Source organism: Poecilia reticulata, chromosome 10 (genome assembly GCF_904066995.2).
Source record: "Poecilia reticulata chromosome 10, P_reticulata-male-v2, whole genome shotgun sequence".
Taxonomy (NCBI): Eukaryota; Metazoa; Chordata; class Actinopteri; order Cyprinodontiformes; family Poeciliidae; genus Poecilia; species Poecilia reticulata.
In genome coordinates this window covers 19605942-19626701 of record NC_088839.1, presented here as the reverse complement: position 1 = coordinate 19626701, position 20760 = coordinate 19605942, and the positions used below count along the sequence as shown (strand labels likewise).

The following is a 20760-nucleotide window of genomic DNA, read 5'->3' as shown; positions in this document are numbered from 1 at the left end:
TAACACCCTTGTCCCTTGGTGGGGTCGGGAGGGTTGCTGGTGCCTATCCCCAGCTAACGTTCCGGGCGAGGGGCGGGGTCACCCTGGACAGGTCGCTAGTCAGTCGTAGGGCAACACAGAGACACACAGGACACACAACCATGCACACTCGCACTCACACCTAGGGCCAATTTAGACAAGACCAATTAACCTAATAGTCATGTTTTTGGACTGTGGGAGGAAGCCGGAGTACCCGGAGAAAACCCACGCATGCACAGGGAGAACATGCAAACTCCATGCAGAAAGACCGTGAATCGAACCCAGAACCTTCTTACTGCAAGGCAACAGCTCTACTATACAAGATAGTGCCACTGTGCAGCCCCATAACATCATCATTTGTAATTGTTACCAGTGTTAAGGCTATTGATTTTAACCTTGCTGGAGGAACAAACTACACTCTACACTGAAAAGAAATGGTTTATTTTCGTCTTTTAATGTTTGTCTAATATTGTATAAAAAAAGCTTCAGTGATCAAATGAAAAATCTGCAAGTATGCAAATTTTTTAAAATCCAATATTTGACAAGTACTCAGAATAATAAATAGAATAATTTTTGTTGCAACACTAGTTGGGTGTACAGACAGAACATTGATCCTTTGACACTACTTAGAATTTATTGAATGTTCTTTAAAAAAAACTAACTTAAATTAACTCCCAAAATAAAGCTAATGATTGTTACAACTCTATGGGCCATTTAAATAGATATTATTTATATTTGAGCCTGTATGGATAGTTTTGATATGACACAGAGGAAATCTGCTAAACTTGTGAACGTTATTGTCGCATAAGAAACATTAATTATTTGTTTTATGATTTGAATAAAGCAAAGCTCAAATGCATCACCAAGAGCTCTGAATTAGTGCAAGAGTGGATTAAACATTTAAAGCTTCAAAGTTCAGACAAGATTGATTTAATGTTTTGTTTGTTCGCATTATTTGCTTCGATATATTTTTATGTTGGTCCAATAAATAAATAATAGGCTATATATATATATATATATATATATATATATATATATATATATATATATATATATATATATATATATATATATATATAAATAAAGCTCCTCAGGTCTTGGTGTTCAGGTTAATGCTCTGGCAGGAAGCTGCTGGAATGGACACTGGAGTGTGAAATGACGGGCAGCACGACTCCACTTCTGTGTGTGTTTTTTTCTGTCCATCGTGTGTTCGCATTACGCTACAGTATATCAGTATATTTACAGTGTTTCCTTTTTCCTGCCGTCTTCCATCGGAGCAACACACACAGTCTCCCCTTCCTGTTCACGGAGCGCTTCTCTCTGTGCTGCCTGCCATCTACACTCCTGTCACTCAGCGTGTCTCCGTCCTCTGGCTCGACTTAGCGTCGTCCACGCCCCTCTGTCCCACTGACCCCAGCCATGGGGGGGGGACTGGGTCGGCCTTATGTAACAGAATCATGCGGTGGGAGCGCCGCTCCTCAGAGCCAGGTGAGGAATGAAGCACCTGAGTGTGTGAGAACCGATCATCTCATTAATGCGCGTCGCCCATGGCAACTGTGCTGAATTTAGTACCGGATGATTAATGATCATGTCTGTTTGTTTTTTATGCTTGAGGCTCTGATCAGGTTTTTTTTTTTCATAGCTTCTCTTGGGGAACTCAAAGTTTCTAGCTAAATTACTGGTTTAAATAGAACATCTAAAATGAGAAATAACAGTGAAATTCAGCGATTAATCACGTATTTTAGTCATTGGATCACATATTAAAACTGAAAAAGTTTTACTCTAATAAATATTTATTACAGTGGCTCGTCAGTCTTTTCATACCACTATTTGTTTGGGGACTGAGGAGATACATGAGTTGCTTCCAAACACTTTGATTTCATGTCAGAACAGATCACATATTCTTTTCTTATGTAATGGTTGTAAAAACAAGCCTTTCTCTGAAAAATATATAAACAACTCTGTAAAAAATGAAGAGCCCACTGCACTGAACCCCATTGAAAACCCTTCTGGTTCTTCCACCAAACATTGATGTCTGAACTCTATGAGTTAAAACATTCATATTGTTGTTTCTAAATTAATATGAACTTGTTTTCTTTGTATTATTTGAGGTCTGAAAGCATCTTTTTTTTTTGTCATTTTGACTGTCTCATTTTCTGCAAATAAATACAAGATTTTTGTTTGGAGTTTTGTAGACATGCTGTCAGTAGTTCACAGAATAAAAGAACAATGTTCATTTTACCCAAACACACATATATAAAAAATAAAGCAGAGAAACTGATAAGTTTAAGTGGTCTCTTAAATCTTTTCCAGAGCTGTATATATAAATTAATTTTGCTGTTGCTCTGTGGTTTATTTAGGGTCATTTATTGCTTTTTATTTAATGCTTAGGGACTGAAGCTGCTGGAGTGACGTTAACCACCAACTTGATTTTCTCTCTTCTAAGGATAAATGCGGTGAACCTGAATGAAGTCAACCTGCTGAAGCCTGAAACAAACACAGCTACAAAATCAGGTGTCATGTCAAATTCAACAAACCCAGCAACAAATGTGGCAGTGAGGACACAAAACAACAAGACACACAGTCAGTAGGATGAAATAGGAATATATTTTTGGTGCTTTGGACCCAGAACGCATCAGAACAGCACAAACAGACACCTAAAAGCGCTACTGTGTTTAATAATGAGCCTGGGATTCACATTCTTTGAGGGAAGCTGAGGAAGTATATTTTTTAAATAAAGAAGAAATAAGTGCTCAGACGGGAGACAGTTTGGTGGCTTTAGATGGATTCATAATGAGCTGACTTTGCAACAATGTGGAAAATGCAAGAACACACATTTCAAAGCTTTCAACAGAAAGAACATTACAAAGTACAATAATTTTATATAATTTGAACACAGGTAAAAAAAAAAATAAAAAATGCAAGGGAGATATTTCAATTAAAAACAAAATGTTTGTCTACATTATGTAGGTTTTGTTTGGAGTCTTCGTCACGTTGTCCTCTAATGTCAACGAAGTTTGAGACGAAGTCTTTGAAAGTCCGGAGGAGTTTATTGAGGTAGGCAGATGTGAAGTTTGGAGCAGCAGTGCTGGATTTTAAAAATGTGTCTCATTTGGCTCAGTGAGTCCCTTTCTGATTTCAGTTCATTCGGTTAAAATCTGGCTCAGTGAGGCGGCTCGTCTGCTGACCGAGGCGCTCCGAACGCCTCCTGGGAGGCGTAGGTGATGTACAGGAAGCCATCAGCGTCTCTGAAGCGGGAGTAGATGTCCCCCATGCTGGAGGACATGCAGGACATGCTCCGCTCTGCCACCAGGAGGAACAGCGTCTGGGTCCCGTCCAGAGCGATCTTATTCCTGAGGGAAGACAGACAGAAAGGTCAGAGGTAAAGGAGAGCTGTTATACTTACATTTAGGTCTAAGCTGCTTCTAAAACCAGCCTAAGCACTTAACCCCACCCCCCCCGTCCCCCCCGCCGCCCCCCTTGCTGTTTTTTTGGTAATAATTTAAGGTTTTTTGGTGTCTGGAAAATGAGCCATTTTGAAAACTTCATCGCCATCTACAATAACTCTTTAATTAAATAGGTTACAACAACATTTTATGTCCCATTGTATCAATAAAGTATTTTTGAATTTCAGTGTCATCCTACAGGCACTGCACCGTTACCTAGCAACAAAGGTTTACCTGAGAAGGCAGAGGAACTGACCCAGCGTTAGCTCAAAGGGAACCAGAAACTTTGTTTTGTCCAGCAGTGGGAGGGTTTTCTCTCTGATGTAACGTTCAACTATCACCTGAGCAAAAAAAAAAAAAAAAAAATACAACTAATAGTTAGAAAGAACCTCCCAAAAAACATGAGTTATGTGTGGAAAATGTCAACTCACAGGCAGCTTGTTGGGGAATTTAGACAGAATATTGCACACTTCATCTTTTCTCGTCGCTAAATACAAATGAGAAGGATTATTTTACACAATTTAAACCATCATCTAAGCAGCATGTGCGGAGTTTGGCGTTTTGAACCGATGCAACAGGACTAAGCGAGTCTTACCGAGGCACTTCCTCTGCTTGAAGGGCGTCATCTCCATGGATTTCTCAAAAGGAGCCATGTTTGCTCGTCGTTTGGGACGGTTTTGGAAAGGCCAATGGTTGGAGAAGTAAGCGAACCTCAGCGAGCTGCAGAGACCGCCGAGGTTTTATAGCCGCAGAGCAGGGAGGAGTCCGAAGACGAGGTCCTTGTCCTGGTGGGTGAGGACGCCAGAGAATCACACTGTCCTGCAACGGAGCATTTTCACATCAGCGTGAGACTTGAAAACTGCTTTTCAGGCACACAAGAAGAAGGGGATAATTAAGGCAGCCCGATGAGACGACTGAAGAAACTTCCTGAACAACCAGAAAAACCTCCTGAGACCATTCTGAAGCTGAGAATTCTCGACCTTTTAACCTCTGCAAGTCCGTTTTTAAAATGATGTGCACGTAAAAATCTGAAAGTGAAGCATCTATTCGTATTCAGCCGTCCTGATTTGATACGTTGTAGAACAGCTTTTGGTAAATTTCCTGCCTCTCTTTTCAAAGTAGCTGAGCTAAATCAGAGAAGATGTAGAGGATTTCTAAAAATCTATTTTCAAGTGTTACCAAAGACTCTCACTGGGATTTAATATCTATACTTAAGGGACTAAGCTGCAACATTTTCCATCACATAAAGATTAACTTGTGTATTTTCATTTAGTGTATGCTAAAATGGCCAGATTTTTATTTTAGAGAGACAAAAGTAATTTGAAAGGACACAGAGTTCCAATCAGGTGGTCTGTCGTGGTGAAACACCGTCCTCTGCTGGTTGAAATTGCGAACAAGGTTAATTGCGATTTGCACTCGGGAACTTTGCCAAAATTTGTCCAACTCTACCCCAACTGACCACTAGGGGTCAGCAGTGCATGGGAATAACGATATTCCCAGTAACTGGGATAATAAATGTACCTGCAGACTGAACACGAACCGCCTTTGGATTCACTTTTATCATGGTTGATATTCGTTGTGTGAATTAAGGCAACTTTCTCAGCAACACAAACTCAAAACCTCCAGATTAAAATACTTACAACATTTATCATTATTATTAATTAACAGTGGTATTAATCACAGTTGGTAGAGCTGTTGCCTTGCAGCAAGAAGGTTCTGGGTTCGATTCCCGGCCCTGGTCTTTCTGCATGGAGTTTGCATGTTCTCCCTGTGCGTGCGTGAGTTTTCTCCGGGTACTCCGGTTTCCTCCCACAGTCCAAAAACATGACTGTCAGGTTAATTGGCCTCTCCAAATTGCCCCTAGGTGTGAGTGTGTGTGTGTGTGTGCGTGGTTGTTTGTCCTGTGTGTCTCTGTGTTGCCCTGCAACAGACTGGCGACCTGTCCAGGGTGACCCCGCCTCTCGCCCGGTACCTGGAGATAGACACCAGCACCCCTCCCGACCCCACTGAGGGACAAGGGTGTAAGAAAATGGATGGATGTATGGATTATTTAACAGTTGAACTAATAGATTTAAAGTGATGCTTTTCCACTGATGTGGTCAGTGGGTGTATTGAGCAAAAATATCGGTAATATTGATACCAAGTTCAGATCAATAACTTTAGTTTCAGATTCCATCTTGAGATTTTATAGTTTCTCGTCTCTACTTAAAAAAATGTTTCGATTTGCTTTCAAATTATATTTTTTTACACTTTGTTTAGGGACACAAATCCTGCTAATATGTTATTTAAGTATTTTATAGACACCTGGACACTTTGTCTAAATTTTGTCTGAGGTTTGAACAAAACAACTCAGAAGAAAAAACTGCACAAACACCTAAAGGTCAGAAGTTTTATATCAAACTTTATAAAAAAACGTTTAGAAGTCAGCATTGATATCAAACATATGAGCCATGTTTTGGTATCACACTATGCCAAAATATGAGGTGCGCCTCTAATCAGAGCAAACAAATGCATGCCACACTTTTCAGAAAATGTGCAATTTTCCTTTGACTTCACGGCATATATGCACGTTGTGTTTTTCATAAAGCAGTTTTTAAAGATTTTTTTTAGATTTAATTGAGAGAGACTGAAAAGCGTGTTATTCAGCCAGCTATAATTCTCATTAGACTCCACCCCTGAGGGGAGGTATAGTCAAATCATTAGTATATAACATTAATTGAATTAACAAAGAAATTCTCCAAACAGTTTCCTCTGTTGTTACTTGTGGTCAAATTCCTGCACACTATAGTCGGACATGCGGGGAGGTTTCTGTGCGTCCATTCGAAAATCCCGTCCGTCCAATCCGTACGCAGGTCCGGACCAGTGGCTCCTCCTCTCCGCCGCCAGCTCCCACATGTATCTCCCCTCTCCGTCTGTTGCATTGTCTCATTGGGGACGCAGCGCACGAAGTCCAGCGCACTGATAGGAACACCGGAGGATGTCAAAGGAAAGTCGAGCCCGGGACCGATGTGAGGAATGAGTTGCTGAGGGTTTGGACTGATTGGTTCCAGTTTGGCTGCAGTCAGGGTGAGAGCTGCCTGAAGCTGCGCGGCTCTGCACAGATGGACAGGGCTGCATTTCAGTCAATCAAAGCTATGTTAGTGTCGTTCGTCTGGAGTTGCGTGGCTCTACCCGGAGCTGCACCGTAAATCCCGGTCCGAAGCCTCATTTCTGCCTCCGCCGTCTAACAGGATGGCCGCACGCCGCGGCTGCGTAAACTCGCTCTGGTCGGGCACCGAGCGGGTCCGCATCGGAGAGCGCCTCAAAGCGACGCTGGCGGGGGTTCTGGAGCTGGAGGTGCTCCGGCGCAAACACCTGGAGATTGTGGACGCCGCGCTGAGGGAGCGGGCGCCCGGGGAGCCCCGGGCGGAGGAGGCGGAGAGCGCCGCGTCGGATACCGAGCGTGGCTCTGCGACATCCCGCAGGCAACAGGTCAGTCAGTGCGTCTGTCAGCTCGTAGCCCGGGTAGCGACATGACGGGGTTATTAAATATGAATGCTAGTTGGCGGTGATCTGCCAAAGAGCCGGTCCCTCTGCGGCTCAGTGGGCGGGTTTTAGGCTGCGCCTGGAGCTCAACGGAGCCGCTTGATTGAGACCGAGCCAAAGCTCATCCGAGCATGGAGGCTGGTTATTAGACTGAGTGGGGGTCACATGGAGCAAATGTCATTTAGGTCAGGGGAACCAGAACCAGCTTCAAGGTCGAGAGCAGACCCTGCTGGTCCATCTCGACTCTAAAAGTCACTTTAACATCCTGTCTGAATCTAAAGAGGCTAGAGGAAGGACTGATCCATCACTCAGCAGTTTTCAGATCATTGGAGCTTTATGGCCAACTGATTTTAAACATCAAGTTCTTTGCAAAAAAGAACAGACTATAGATGATTTCACTGGAATTTTATCAAAACAAAAGTGATGCATAACTGTGAAGTGATGAAAAAACGGCACAGATTACATAAAAATCTTGAACGTGTGTGCAGCCCCTCTGAGTCAATTCACTGCCAGCTTTTTGGGTTTTGTCTCTACCAGCTTTGCACAAGTAAAAACTGAAAATGCTGCTTTTTTTCTAATGCAAAATGACTTGATCTCTGTCATCTTGGAGGGAAAGCATCACTAGCACTGTCTGAGGTTTAACACCCTGATCCAACACACCTGAACCAAATGTCTGAATCCCGTCATCACCGTAACATTCATCTCTGCAGAGACAAGCCATTCATTTGATTTTGAGAAAGGATGCATCTGCAGTAGCTCTCGAGGAATCAACCAGGACATTTGTGTTTGTTCTGCTGGAAGGTGATTTTCCGTTTTGCTCTCAGGTCTTTTGAAACTTCTAATGGTTTTTTTCCCCCCAGGATCTTACAGGGATTGCGTGTTCAGGTGTTAGTTTTCTTTCTAAATGACTCTCTATGTTGCTTGGCATCATGAAGATGCTGTTTTGTTCTCTAAAAACCTCCGAAGCCTTTACAGAACAGCTGGATTCATCTTGAGATTAAATCACACACAGACGGATTCAGAAGTTGGCTGCAGTACAGAGGACAATTGCAAGCCACACTTTTCAGGGTTTTTGTTTGTAAAAATGTTGAAAACAACGTATCATTTTCCGTGAACTTCATAGTTTCGCTCTGTTTTCTCGTTGTTACATAAAAATGTTAACTTGTTTCCCTTTTCCTCCAAACCTGGGCCTGGAATATATGCTGCTGTTTACGTGTTGAGAATGAGGACAATGTGGGTCGACATGCAGGACAGAAATCTATCCATGGATCAGTAAATTATTACATCAATTTCGCTGAAGACGGAAAGATGATGGTGGATTTTGCTGGAAAACCTCCAGTAAAAAATACGGAGATGTTTTAACGTTTTAAAAAGTCAAATCTTTTTAAAATGTTCAAAAGATTTGACTTTTGGTTGATTTCTTGATGCCATCGCAAAACATCTCATTTTTACTCTAAAATAAAAAAATAAGTAGGTATTCAAAGGTACAATATGCTGAATCACAATATCAGTTTGCAGCCACAAAGCTTTGGTAGATATCTGTTAACTTATTTGTATGTGCCGTGTGTTGGCACTCTGCAGCTGGATGGGCTTTCACTGCCCTGTTTGCCCACACAGATTTATTAACAGTAAAGGTCATGGATAATGATGAGAACCTCATGATAACAGAAAAGATAGAGATAAGTGAGAAACATGGGCTATTTGCAATGGATATCCTCACCAGTAATATCACATTTGCATATTTTACTTATATTTTGTAGCTGAAAGAAAATTATTGATGCTTGGCTTTAGAAAATACATTATATTTTTAAATCAGTAAGAGCTTTTTAAAACTAACTTCTACTGGATTTACTGTACGGTTATAAAATGCTGTTGCCTTTTTTTTGTTTTGTGATATCCTTCTTTTAAAAATGGATGACTTCACAAAAACAGGGATACATCGATTTATGTTTTTTGTTTTTTTTCTAGTTCTGAGTTCACCATGTTGGACAGAAATCGTAGCGCTGCGCTGCTTTGGAGGAAAAACCTCTGGATTGTTTCCAGCAATCGATTAATTCCCAGGACAAAATTCCAAACTTTTTTTTTTTATAGCTGCAGCTTAGGCAGATTAATCAGTAATAAATTCACTTTTTCCTTTTCTCGCTTTGGGAACTTCCTGTTCTGCAAAGTGACCGAGTTCTGTGAAAAGATCTCCATGCAGGAATATTCCTGTTCACGACAAAATTCACCGTCAGGGCCGTCGTCTTTGTGGCTGAACCTCACAGAGGATACAATTAGACAGCAGTGGATGTGGTGGATCAGTTCGTCATGGATTATCTCCGGATTATCTCTGGATCTGACAAAGCAATGACATTACAGCTCCGCTCCGTGTTTGCCGGTTTCTCTTTTTAGACATGGAATCAGCCGCCGGTGGCTACAATAAATACCATCTCGCCGTTACTCTGAGCAGATGATACTTCATCACGGTCACTTTGAACAAACTGTTATTACACCGTGAGTCACATTAGTCAGCAGCCTGCAGAATACTGATACATATAAACACGAGATCTCCTGTGCAGAGCGCTGCTTGTGGCCGCAACGTTACGATAAAGTCGCATCTCGGAGCTTGATTTCTGAACAGTGCGAGGTCTGAGAGTGGGCATCTGGATGGAAGCTCGTCTCCTTTTGTGCAGCCTTCCTCGCCACCCACCAGCCAACATCTTCTCCGTGGTTCTCCCTCCCTCCCCGGCTGTGGTGCGGAGGGATCCTGCGGGGAGGCCGGGCAGCAGCTCTCATTCTCACCTCCGAAGGGGGAGCTGCTGGCCGGGCAGAGCGGCCTGGCTCTCTGCCCTTTGCCCCCGTCGGGCCCTTTCCTTACATCTATGCAACGTTTGCATAAACGGGAATAAAAACGGTTGTAATTGTTGCAAGGGAGGACCATAATTAGGTGAAAAGAAATTACAGAGAAAAAGGGAGATTTAAAGTGCAGCGGCGGCAGATTTGTCTCTATCATTTACTGTATGTTGTAATCTGTGGGTTTGGTTTTCAAAAGAATCTTATTTACTCCAGGTTTTTGGTCTGAGATAGATCTTCCAGAAGAATAACTTTGTTCCCAAACAACGCTGGCCGAAGGAAGGAAATGTGCGTTTTGTGACTGAAACATGCTTCTTATCTTTTGACTTTTTCTCACTTGATAGCAGCTTGAAGCAGCTCTTCTCGTCTTTGAAATGGGTGTCAAGGCCGAGTTGGAATCCTCATTGTTGCTGTTCTGTGTGCAAAAATAAGCGTTCCCTCCGAAGATAACAGAGAGATGAAGGGAACACGATGCAGAGTCTCTTAATTTGCATTGGATGAAAAGGGGATGCGTCCACCTATAATAAATTCACTCATTTTAAAGGGCAAATCTTAAATCTAGAAGCAGAAAACCTAAAAAAAAAATCAACCAAAATATGAAAGGTATACAGACAGAAAATAAACCTGCAGGAAGCATCTCTCTGTAAAACAGAATAAACACACATAGATGATGACATAGTGCAGCAGAGCAAATCTACCATTTTTTGTAAACACAAAAACAATTTGTTTTTCTTTTCTGAAGGAAATATGTCAAATGGATGTGTGGCTCTGAGATTCCAAAGGTTAAAGGTCAATACTGATGTTTTTCCTCCATTGCTGCAGGAGAACTGGGTTATATTTCTGAAAGTGAGAAGGATGAACTTTTCCTTTAAAGTAGTTTCTCTTCTGGAAACGCTTTTTGTTTCTGTATGTCTAAAAGAAATGAGAACTTAGATTTAAAATCCAAAGCTAATGTGGAACTGCAGGTTTTGTTTGTGAGCATAAAGTTTCTCAAAACAGAAAATGAATAATTTCCTATGGTTTTAAGATTTGAAAACATTTGTTGCCATCCATATATTTTATTATTAAGTAAAGCTGTAACTACTGTCTAGAAATGCTCTTTATTTTTACCCACAATAATGAGTTTTTCACCTATGGTCCTCTGACTATGATGGTAAAAAGCAAACAAATACAAGAATATGAGACAAACACACAGACATGAGACTGGACTACACAGAAAAAGACAACGAAACATTACTGCCTATAGAAAATAGAGACAATACCATAAAAATAAGCAATACAACACAACAGACACAGTTTCTTTAGTGTTGACAGGAGTTTAAATCAGCAAGTCATTCTTTCAATAGTTTACAAAAGCCTTATAAATTAATCAGTTTCTTTCCTGAGCACATCTCTCTGCCAGGCTGACTGAGTAAAAGCTACTGAAGAAAGTTTTAACCCGACTTCATCCTCCGTACTGGATAAATCAGCATATAATCTTCATAATAATTACGCTGATGCGTTTCGCTATTCTGACCTCACTGCCTTGTTTTTGCTTGCATTTATTCATTTTCTTTAACATATTTCTCGACTTTGCACGCAGAAATTATTGTGAATTATTAGCTTTGCACTTTGTTAGGAAAAATGCACACAAATCGTGTTAATATGTTATTAAAGTATCCCTAGTCAGGTCTTTTTCTCAGGTTTTCAAGAGTTTATAGCATTTTCTTTTTTATATATACTGAATATGTGTGAAATTGGAGCAACATTTAATGAAGACAACAAACCAGTTATAGGGATAATTGTGGGATAAAGCCCTATCACACAATTATGCTTTTTGTGCTTCTATTGAGGGTTTTGTGTCCTAAAACAAGAAATTGGAAGTGTCCCTTTACATGGGAGGGACGTTACTCTGACTTGTGGAGTGAGGCGTCTTTTGTCTCTCATTTTTTTTTTGCCTCTGGGGGTTTTTGAGAGGGAGTCTCTGCAGCTAACAGAGCAGCTCTGAAACGTTGATCCTTGCAGGTTCTCCGTCTGCAGCCTGAACGCAGAAACGCAGCGTGGGCCGCCTTTATATTCCAATATGACATTAATAATGCATGAAACAATAAATAACACGCTGCATGGAAGTAAAAAAAAAAAAGGCTCTCCGCCCTGCGACAGCATCATCATCATCGTTGTGATCATTCTTCTTCAGGCTGTGCCGCTGGTGACGTCACGCACCTGTTAGGAGGAGGTGAATTGCATGTGCAGCTGCATTATTGTCCAATCGACCCGCGCATTTTCTGCAAATTGCTCCAACGGGGAGCTGAGCTCCTCCCTCACATGAAGCAATATCATATTACAGAGCTCAGCGCTGACCTCCTATCCCTCTGCTGTCTTATAATCTGATCACTGTGTAAGACTATACCCCATAATGTGCAATGCATTATGATGTCAGGATGGTTTTTCTGCAGATGCTGATGGGTTATTTCGCTGAAACTTGTGTTAAAGCAACCCAGAACGCAGGCTCAGATGTGTCTTCATGGCTCAGATGGGAGGGTGCGCGCGGATCCAGGCCGAGGATGAGGGAAATATTTCGGGCCTGCATGTTGTGCGGCTCTGAGTCTGTGTGGGAGGCGAAGCGAGCAAGAGTTAGAGAGCTGTAGCTATGGTGAGTCGGGGGCAGCGGGCTCTGAGGATATTAGAGAAGTGGGTGAGATGGTGGCGGCAGCGGTGGGGATTATTTGTCGAAGGGAGCGTGGGGGGAGGTGGGGGTCCTTCAAGATGCCCTTCTCTCCTCGCCCGGCAACCGCTCCTTCCCTCCCTCCCTCCCTCCCTCCTCTGCCTTCACTCACTCAGTGACTCACTCTGCTATTCCTCTTTTTTTTTCATGTCCCTCGCACTCGTTTTGGTCACCCACGAGAAACATAAAGAGCTGTTAGCAAAGTGATAAGAGGAGAGGGGGGTAAACCTGAGCTGGATCAGAGGCTGACATTCTTTCACCCACTTTTTCCCGTCCGTCCCCTCCTCCTTCCCTTCTGCCGCTCTGACTGCTCTTTGTTACATCATCTGTCCTCTCCCATTATCTGCTGAACCCCCTCACACACCCACACCCGCCCCTCGTCTCCTGTCACCCCAGCAGTGAGTCACTACCTGTATTGTTTCCTCAGTAACCACTCACAGTGTTGCTCTTGTTTGGGCTCGATCGGACTCATCCCGCCGCTCCTGCCTGGTCTCCTGGAGGGCTGGGTCGGGGATATGGAGGGTGAGGGGGTTTACTCTAGTGAGCTATTACTAATCTGGTAAATGGAGGCACTTTGCTAACCTGACAGCTGTTATTCCTGCTTGTTCTGCTCAACGTGGAGTGACCTCATCGGAGACATGGTCCTACACGTCTCTGAACTGTAGAAGACATGCAAAGTGAGCTCATTAAATAGTTGAGGAAGGTTTCAGTTTGTTTTCTGGTAAAGTCTCAAAAGATGAAGCAGAAATTAGTCAGTTTCCGTTTTGTCTTTATTTACTGAAGTTTCTCAGGGTGGTTGTTATATTTTCTACTCCTGATAGCGCTCCAATTGTTTCCAAATATTCCTACTTAATTGGGGGGTTTTTTGTCAGTAGTGGTCAATAATTTTCTTTTTCAGCGTGTTTTATTGTAAATTCACATAGTTGACCCACAACAAATATAAAATATGAAGTAAAGGGAAAACTGTACATGGCTTCCAGTTTCTTTATTTTCTCTTTTACAAATTATTTGAAAGTTGTAAAAGATTTCAGATCTTTTTTTTTTATCTGAAAAAACAAAAAAGATCGGAAAATTAAAAAAGTATATATATTCATGCAGTTTCAACATCAACTCCCAGATGTTGGGTGCGTCCTCTCAGCATGATGCTGTCACCACTGTGTTTTACAGTGAAGATTGTGTGTTAGATTTCCATAATATGTAATGTTTGCTGGTCAAAATGAAACAGTTTTGGTGACCAGAGTTCTTCCTTCCACGTGTTTGCTCTTTCTAAAACTGTTTCAGGGAAAAGCTGATTTCGTATTTCTCTAGAGACGAGGCTCTTAATGTGTGTGTAAAAAGCTGCCTGACATCTAAATGTAGGGGCATGTTTGAACCAGTTTTCATGGGAAGATGACACATCCAATTATCTTGGACGCTGATAGGGATCACTACAAAGAGCACAGCCAGCTGCATGTGAACACTAATTTAATTGAGAGTGTTTCTTCTTTAGCACCAAGTCTCCACTCTGACTTGCACGGCGACCCTTTAAAATTTTAAAACATTTTAAAGCTTTTCTTGGTGCTTTTATGGGTCAAAAGGAATTGAAAACTGAATTTTATTTAAAGTTAACCTGCTTTTTGTTGGGTGTAAGTTTGTACTAACAGCTTCCTGGGGTCTCACACTTCTTTCTTCAGTTTCCTGAGCACATGTTGCAATATAGACCTGTCCAGGGTGACCCCCACCTCTTGCCCGAAACGTTAGCTGGAGATAGGCACCAGCAACCCTGCCGACCCCACTAAGGGACAAGGGTGCAAGAAAATGGATGGATGTTGCAATATATGTTGTCGTGGTTCAGATCAGAAAATGAGGGCAAAAGCAGGAAAAAAAAGTTTCAAAATGCCTGAGCAAATATTGATTAGGACCACTTTAAAAGATTACAAGACAGCCTGGCTCCTTCGAAGCAGCTAATCTCATTTTGTTTTGTTTTTTTCAGGCTGCCTCCCGCTCAAACACAATGGGGTCCGGCTGTCAGAGCAGTCCAGAGGAGTGTCTCAGTAATTCGGGGGATGTGACCATCCAGTCTTCATCTGGCAGGGGGAGTAACTCCCGGTGGTCCACTCTCTCCTGGGACGCCTCCTCAGATCTCCTCTCCCCTCCGACCCCAGACTCCGGTGGTGTGGTTCACCTGGACAGCGACTCCAGACCCAGTTCAGGTAAATACACACCCAAAACACACACCCCGTCGGCCGCAGAAGTGGGAGATAATGACCAACGATTTGTCGCCTTCTGGTATAAGTGAGAAATTTCCCATTAAACATTAACCACAATCTTTCTTTAGGTTTATTTACTTGAACTCTGGGTGACTTGGCCCTGACTTGTTCAGTTTCTACTTTTTTTTTTTTACTGTCTTTGTTAAACTGTTTAAAAAGTCATAAACACTGGCACTCTTACACTTCTTAGTTAAGCAGTCAGTGCACACCCTTCTGTTGGAATTTTAATGTTTCAGTATCTAGAGGTGATGCATTTTTAACTAAAAATTAAACCTATGCTGGTAAAAACTGCCCTTTTCTATTTTTAAGGTTTCTACTCTGTAAGTGGGAGCTCTCTGTCGGACTCCTGCTACTCCGTGTCCAGTGAAGCTGCCCATGTTGCACCGGTGACCCCTGCCAGACCCCCAAAGTCGTGGGAACAAGTTCCTGCTTCTGCTGACAACACTGACACCCTGTGGTCAGAAGGTGTAGTGCAGCTGCAGCAGCCTGCGACGGACGGCAGCCCAGAGGAAACCGGACCAGCAGAGGATCCGACTGCACCTGCTCCAGATGATCCAGGTGACCTTTTACAGGGTCTTGCAAAAGTATCCACGGTCCTCGATCTTTTTATGTGATAGGCAAACACAGAGTAGTGTAGTAATAGATTATTCTACTCGTTATTTCCACTATTAATCAATAAACTGGACAAAAAAAATTTAATTTTTTTTTTATTTAACCACTTAAGACTTTTCATACAAATTAATAATTCAGATACTTTTTAAATAATACAATAAACATATTACTGCTTAAAATACAACAAAGTATTTTTTAGGGTATGCTTGATCATTTATAGCAAATGATACATCTGCAGCTATAATGTTTTGGCTCAATTACTCAGTGTGTTGTTCTTTCAGCACATGAGATGTTTAAGTCTGTATTTTCTAGTTAACAATTAATCAGTTACTAAATTGGATTCATCACGATTAATACGATTAATCGTTTTAGCCATAATTGTCATGTTCAAAGACTCTCCCACCTGTTTTCTAGCAAACCTCTGAGGCTTTCACAGAAAATGTAGATTTGTCTTTTGCTAGCTTTCTGAGGTTAGTTGTTGCACTGAAGTTTGTTAGCAATATCAGAGGAAAGTGGACTGAATTTTTCTGTCACTACATTAATTCTCAACTTTATGTTAGTCCATCACATAAAATCTCAATCTACATTGAAGTCTGTTTTAATGTAATAGTAATTGCAAGCTTATATCTGCAACAACCTGGATGATTTAACTGAAAACTATAAAACTGTAATTATTCATGTTTTTCTTCTTGTCTCTACAGCTGTTCAGGAGATTGATGCCTCTGGTCTCAGCTTTCTGTCTGATCTTTGCACGGTGGTCGGTGACTCCCTGGTTTCCTTCATCATCCCCCTTCTAAATCCCTCTTCATCCCCCTCCTCTGTGCAGCTGAAGCCCCAGTTGGACCCCTGCTACTGCACAGACCTGGTGTCTCGTCGAACCAAAGAGGTCTACTCTTATCCAAGCCCGCTGCACGCCGTCGCCCTCCAGAGCCCCCTCTTTACCTCCCTGAACCAAGAACAATCATCCTCCACAACTTCTGAAGGAGTCCAGGACGATGAGATTGCAGAAGCGAACCCTGACACTGCCCCTCTCCTGCCTCAGCAGCCTCCCACTCCGGCCTCTGTCACCCACCTGGAGCAGTACATTGCTCGGCTGGCTTGCCAGTACCACCAGCGGGTGAACTCCTCCACCTCCGATCTCACGTCACCTGCTGCTCCTGGTCCAATCCCACAGAGAGGTCCTTTCACTCCTGGAAAAAGTCACGGCTCCACCCAATCTCTATCCGCCTTTGAGAGCCGCAATACACCTTCCACCCAGCCGGATGGAAGCGCCACTCCTTGCAAGTCCCTGCTGGGAAACTCAGCCAGAGTCAGCCTCAGCGCTATGGGGAAAAAGGCCACCAGGAATTCAATCAACCTGGGTAATCTCCCTTCAGCGACCGGAGAAGATTTAAGCATCAATCTGCATCTCAACCTCAACTTGAACCTGGCTCCAGGGTTGAACTCTAACCGCGGACCCGCCGACGCAGCCAAAAACAACAGCAGTGGAGTCATAAAGAGTGATGTAAACATGACTTCGACTGCATCTTGCAAGTCTCTGTCATCTGGCACTCCCACCCCAGGAATCAGGTCTCGTTCTCGGATCTCAACTTGTCCAAGCAGCCTGAGCCACCGCAGTTCCCTGGAGGTCCCGCTGAGCTCGGGAGCCACTCCCGGGTTTGGATCGTCTTCCTTCTGTCGCTCGTTGGATTGGAGCACTGGCGCTCCGCCTGAGGTGGGACAGCCAGTTTTTGTGTCAAACACGGGATCGGCTCCTGGATCTCAGCGCAGCAGCTTGATCCAAGAGTCTTGCTCCAGTCCCAAGCTGAGCGAAGACTCCCCCATGGTGGGGGAGATCTCGCGCCTCTCGGGTCTGTCTCGGGCCGTGGTGGTGGGACTGATGGAGCAAGGCGTGGAGCTGGATATCGACTGCTTCCAAACGGATCCTGCGGGTGCGGTGAGGAGCCACAGTAAAACTCACCTGACTCCGCAGAGGGATCCATCGCTCGACTACGGCAGGATGATGGAAACCACCCCGCAGCGGCCGATCCAGCTCTCCCTCAGTGTCACCCACTCCCCTCAGTCTCAGTCCAGCCTCACCCCTCCTCTCTCACACTCCAACAGTCCCATTCACCCATACCAGTCCATCCACATCCCTCCCCCTCCTCAGTACACCTCACAATGCCACTACCAGCACATCCCCTCTCCGTCTGATCTTCCCTCGTCTACAGCCTCTTCCCCAGCTTCACACCCCACCCCAAGGGCTCGCTCTCCTCCTCGCCCCCTCAAGCCATCACCAATGGGGGCCACCCCGCTCTCAGTTTTCCGACGGGATTCCCCTTTCCAGTGCTCCCTGCCACACAACAACCGAACCTCCTCTTGGGAGCAAGGAGGACTCCAACCAAGAGGTGGCTCGCTCCGACATAGTGGCGGAGGAGGTGAAGGTGGTGGCAGGTGGAAGAAGGTGGAGAGAGATGGGCTCTACAGGGGGAAACACGCCTCCCATAAGCTGGTTAGGGCCGCTACTGTAAGCAGCTACGCCAGGAGAGAGGACTACAGCTCCGTTTGGGCCGAGGAGGCGGCCCATACACCCAGGAAGTCCTCCAGCAAACTATGGAGGGGCTTTGAGGGACGATTGTGGAGGAAAGAGTCTGAGACTGAGAAGGAGGAGATGGACAGAGCCGAGTACGGATATGGCTGGAGCAGGGGGAACATCGGAAGCTGGAGGAGGGAGCACCGACGAGCCAAGGGATCTTCTGACAGGAAGCCAAAGGTTGATCACTCCCCTGTCTTCTCCAGGTCGAGAGGGAAGGAGGACGGGGAGAGACGCAGCTCCAGCCTCCGGCTCTCCAGAAGGGCTCTGTTCAGGAGTGAGTCGCAGGGTCTGTTGGTGCCTCGGAGCCACAGGGAGGAGCTGGCGAAGAGGGGCCACTGGGTCTCCTCCTTCGACGTGGCGCAGGGCGGCACAAGCAGAGACGAAGGCGTCAGGCTGCTGAGAGCCAAGGAAGAGGACAAGCGGCTGTCCTCCACCGCCAGCCTCTTCAACCTGTCTCGCTCCCAGAGCCTGGAGGGCAGCTGCCAGTCACTCTCGTCTCTGTCCTCGCCGTCGTTTTCCCCTTCCCCTCCTCCACGGCTGCCACTGCAGCGCTCTCGGTCGCTTAGGGATCTGGGGAGGAAGGTGTTCGGCTCCATGAGGTCTCTTAGTCTCAAACGAAAGCCATCCAAGAAGTGACACTTGTACAGCCAACGAACCTCATGTTACATTCAAAACACCGTTTGTGCTTAGTATTATATCTGATTTAAAGGAAGTGCCATCTAGTTTTGTTTACTGATTATTCAGATCTCTGATGCTGCCTACATGAAAGATCCTCTCTGGCACATAAAGTCTTTCCAACTTGCCATTACAATATCTTCATTCCTTCTACTAATAATCTGGTAAATTTGAACCAATATGGCCACTTTTGACATCCTCACAAACTAAAGGAAAAAGCGACAAAATGCTAATGGGTTACTTTGTAGCTGCGTTTCCATTACAAATGTTCGCAAAACTTTTGATATTCTGCGAATGTCAAAAAAACCACAATCTCTTTCTTATTTATTCCACTAAATAAGAAAGGCAATTAAAATCACACACGGATAAGTTTGTTCAGCTAAGTCATTAAAAAACCATCCGCACCTTGATCATCCAACCACTTCCTCTTCTTCTTCTTCCTCGTAGTTTGTGCCGGTGGGAACGTCCGGTTTTTGATCGTGTGACTCGTGTGACGCAAAGAAACTATCTAGTTCAGTTTTGTGAGATAAACCATTTTAGATACGACCAAAAAAACCCACCATATCGTAGCGGCAAAACTTATAAACAAATGAGTTTGTTCGAAATTGACGCGTTTCCATTAAACAAATTTGTTTTCAAAATGTCAAATTGCACAATTATATGGTAAACGGAAACTCAGCTTGTGGATCAGTAAACTTATTTGTTGGGACTCCTGGTAACGGTGAGTAAAACTTTTATTGCAGCAGCACAATTTCACACCAAACATTTAAATTTAATATATTTATTGGAGAAAGATGCATATTTGTCCAGCTATTTTAGGCGGTTGATACGGATCTACTTTTCGTTTTAAATTTGAACAAATGTTTGGACAAATTAATGTATTTTAATGGGGAACATTAGTAACAACACAAAGATTATATAACAATCATAATTTTTGCTTTCTTTTTAGTAATTATTCAGTGACTTTAACTCCAAAGCATACCTGGCTTCAGACAAACCTGCATTTAGTTGATTTGACTAAATAAAGCAAAAGTTTCTCAAATCTTTTCCTTTTTGCTGAGAACAGTTCAGAAAGTATCAGTGGAACTACCAAAGATATTTGGAAACTTAATGGCTTTCCTTTAATAAAACAAACCCATAAAACTATTCTTATGTTTTCGTTCTAGTGATTTTCACAAAAATATTGCAAGATTAATTTGTTGAGCTGGTAAAATAAAATAAAAAAATTCCCAAAAGATTTTGTGTTTATGATTTAGAAAAATAGGTGATGCATTTGCATTAAGAGGCTCTTGGATCATTTGATCAGCGTAAAATAAAAATTAGTATGAAATGATATATGCTTAAATGTAATAGATTTTTAGGGAAACCAACAAATGTACCGGCACTGATTTTAACAAACCTTTAAGTTTCAAACTGTAAACTTCTTTCTAAAAGTAATATTGTTTAAATTCAGAGATGATTTACAAAAAGTACCATAAGTTAATTAATTATAATTACTTAATAAAGTAAATCACATTAAATATATTTTTTTCTTATCTTTTAGAATAAAACTGTGCTACTGCAATAAAACTGTTAATGCATCTTCGCCCAGATTTGTCTGAATAACCAATTCATACGTTTGTGAATACTGACCGAATAACTATCTTTAAAAAAACAATGCAATGGAGGAAATGTCCAATATTTTAAATGAGTGTTTTTACTGGAGGTTTTTGATGTTTCAACAAAATCAGACGAAAAAAAAAAAAACTCTGGGAAGCTTTTGTGGTTCAGTTTTATCATTCTGAATATTAACTCTACTAGCTATAAAAAGCTTAGTTGCATAATGCTCCAACTCCCCTGTAACCATGAGAATGAATGTGTGCACACATACTCCCCGCTCTGCATGCTGCTCTGTGACTCGTTCAGTGATAATAGCTGTTGTGAGGATGTGATATTCTTTAATAATTGGCAATACAGCCTCTGAAGTACAATCATATTGGCCAGATGATGACCAAAACCAGGCAAATACTCTTTAACTTGATATTTTGCTCAGGACTTTGAAATGAATATTGAATTATTAAAATAATGAAGAGTTGTATGAGAATAATTTGTGGCATATGATAAATAAAATAAGCTGATAAATGA

The 20760-nt window shown here is 42.9% G+C and overlaps 2 protein-coding genes and 1 long non-coding RNA gene across 3 annotated transcripts; 2 read left to right on the top strand and 1 right to left on the bottom strand.

Moving 5' to 3' along the window:
* Nucleotides 1-2434: 2434 nt before the first annotated feature.
* map1lc3cl (microtubule-associated protein 1 light chain 3 gamma, like) lies at nucleotides 2435-4165 on the bottom strand. The gene is made up of 4 exons (XM_008420407.3): nucleotides 4060-4165; nucleotides 3896-3951; nucleotides 3699-3805; nucleotides 2435-3371 (listed from the first exon to the last, which is right to left on the bottom strand). Exons 1-4 carry the CDS (start codon nucleotides 4115-4117, stop codon nucleotides 3182-3184), a joined length of 411 nt encoding a protein of 136 aa, XP_008418629.1. The 5' UTR covers nucleotides 4118-4165; the 3' UTR covers nucleotides 2435-3181.
* On the top strand, nucleotides 3315-4508 carry LOC145553081 (uncharacterized). Its single transcript, XR_014089271.1, has 2 exons — nucleotides 3315-3400; nucleotides 4083-4508. It is a non-coding gene; the product is annotated as an uncharacterized LOC145553081 (long non-coding RNA).
* A 1847-nt stretch (nucleotides 4509-6355) lies between these two features.
* On the top strand, nucleotides 6356-20760 carry LOC103471420 (uncharacterized). Its single transcript, XM_008420408.3, has 4 exons — nucleotides 6356-6935; nucleotides 14498-14717; nucleotides 15084-15332; nucleotides 16088-20760. Exons 1-4 carry the CDS (start codon nucleotides 6696-6698, stop codon nucleotides 18595-18597), a joined length of 3219 nt encoding a protein of 1072 aa, XP_008418630.1. The 5' UTR covers nucleotides 6356-6695; the 3' UTR covers nucleotides 18598-20760.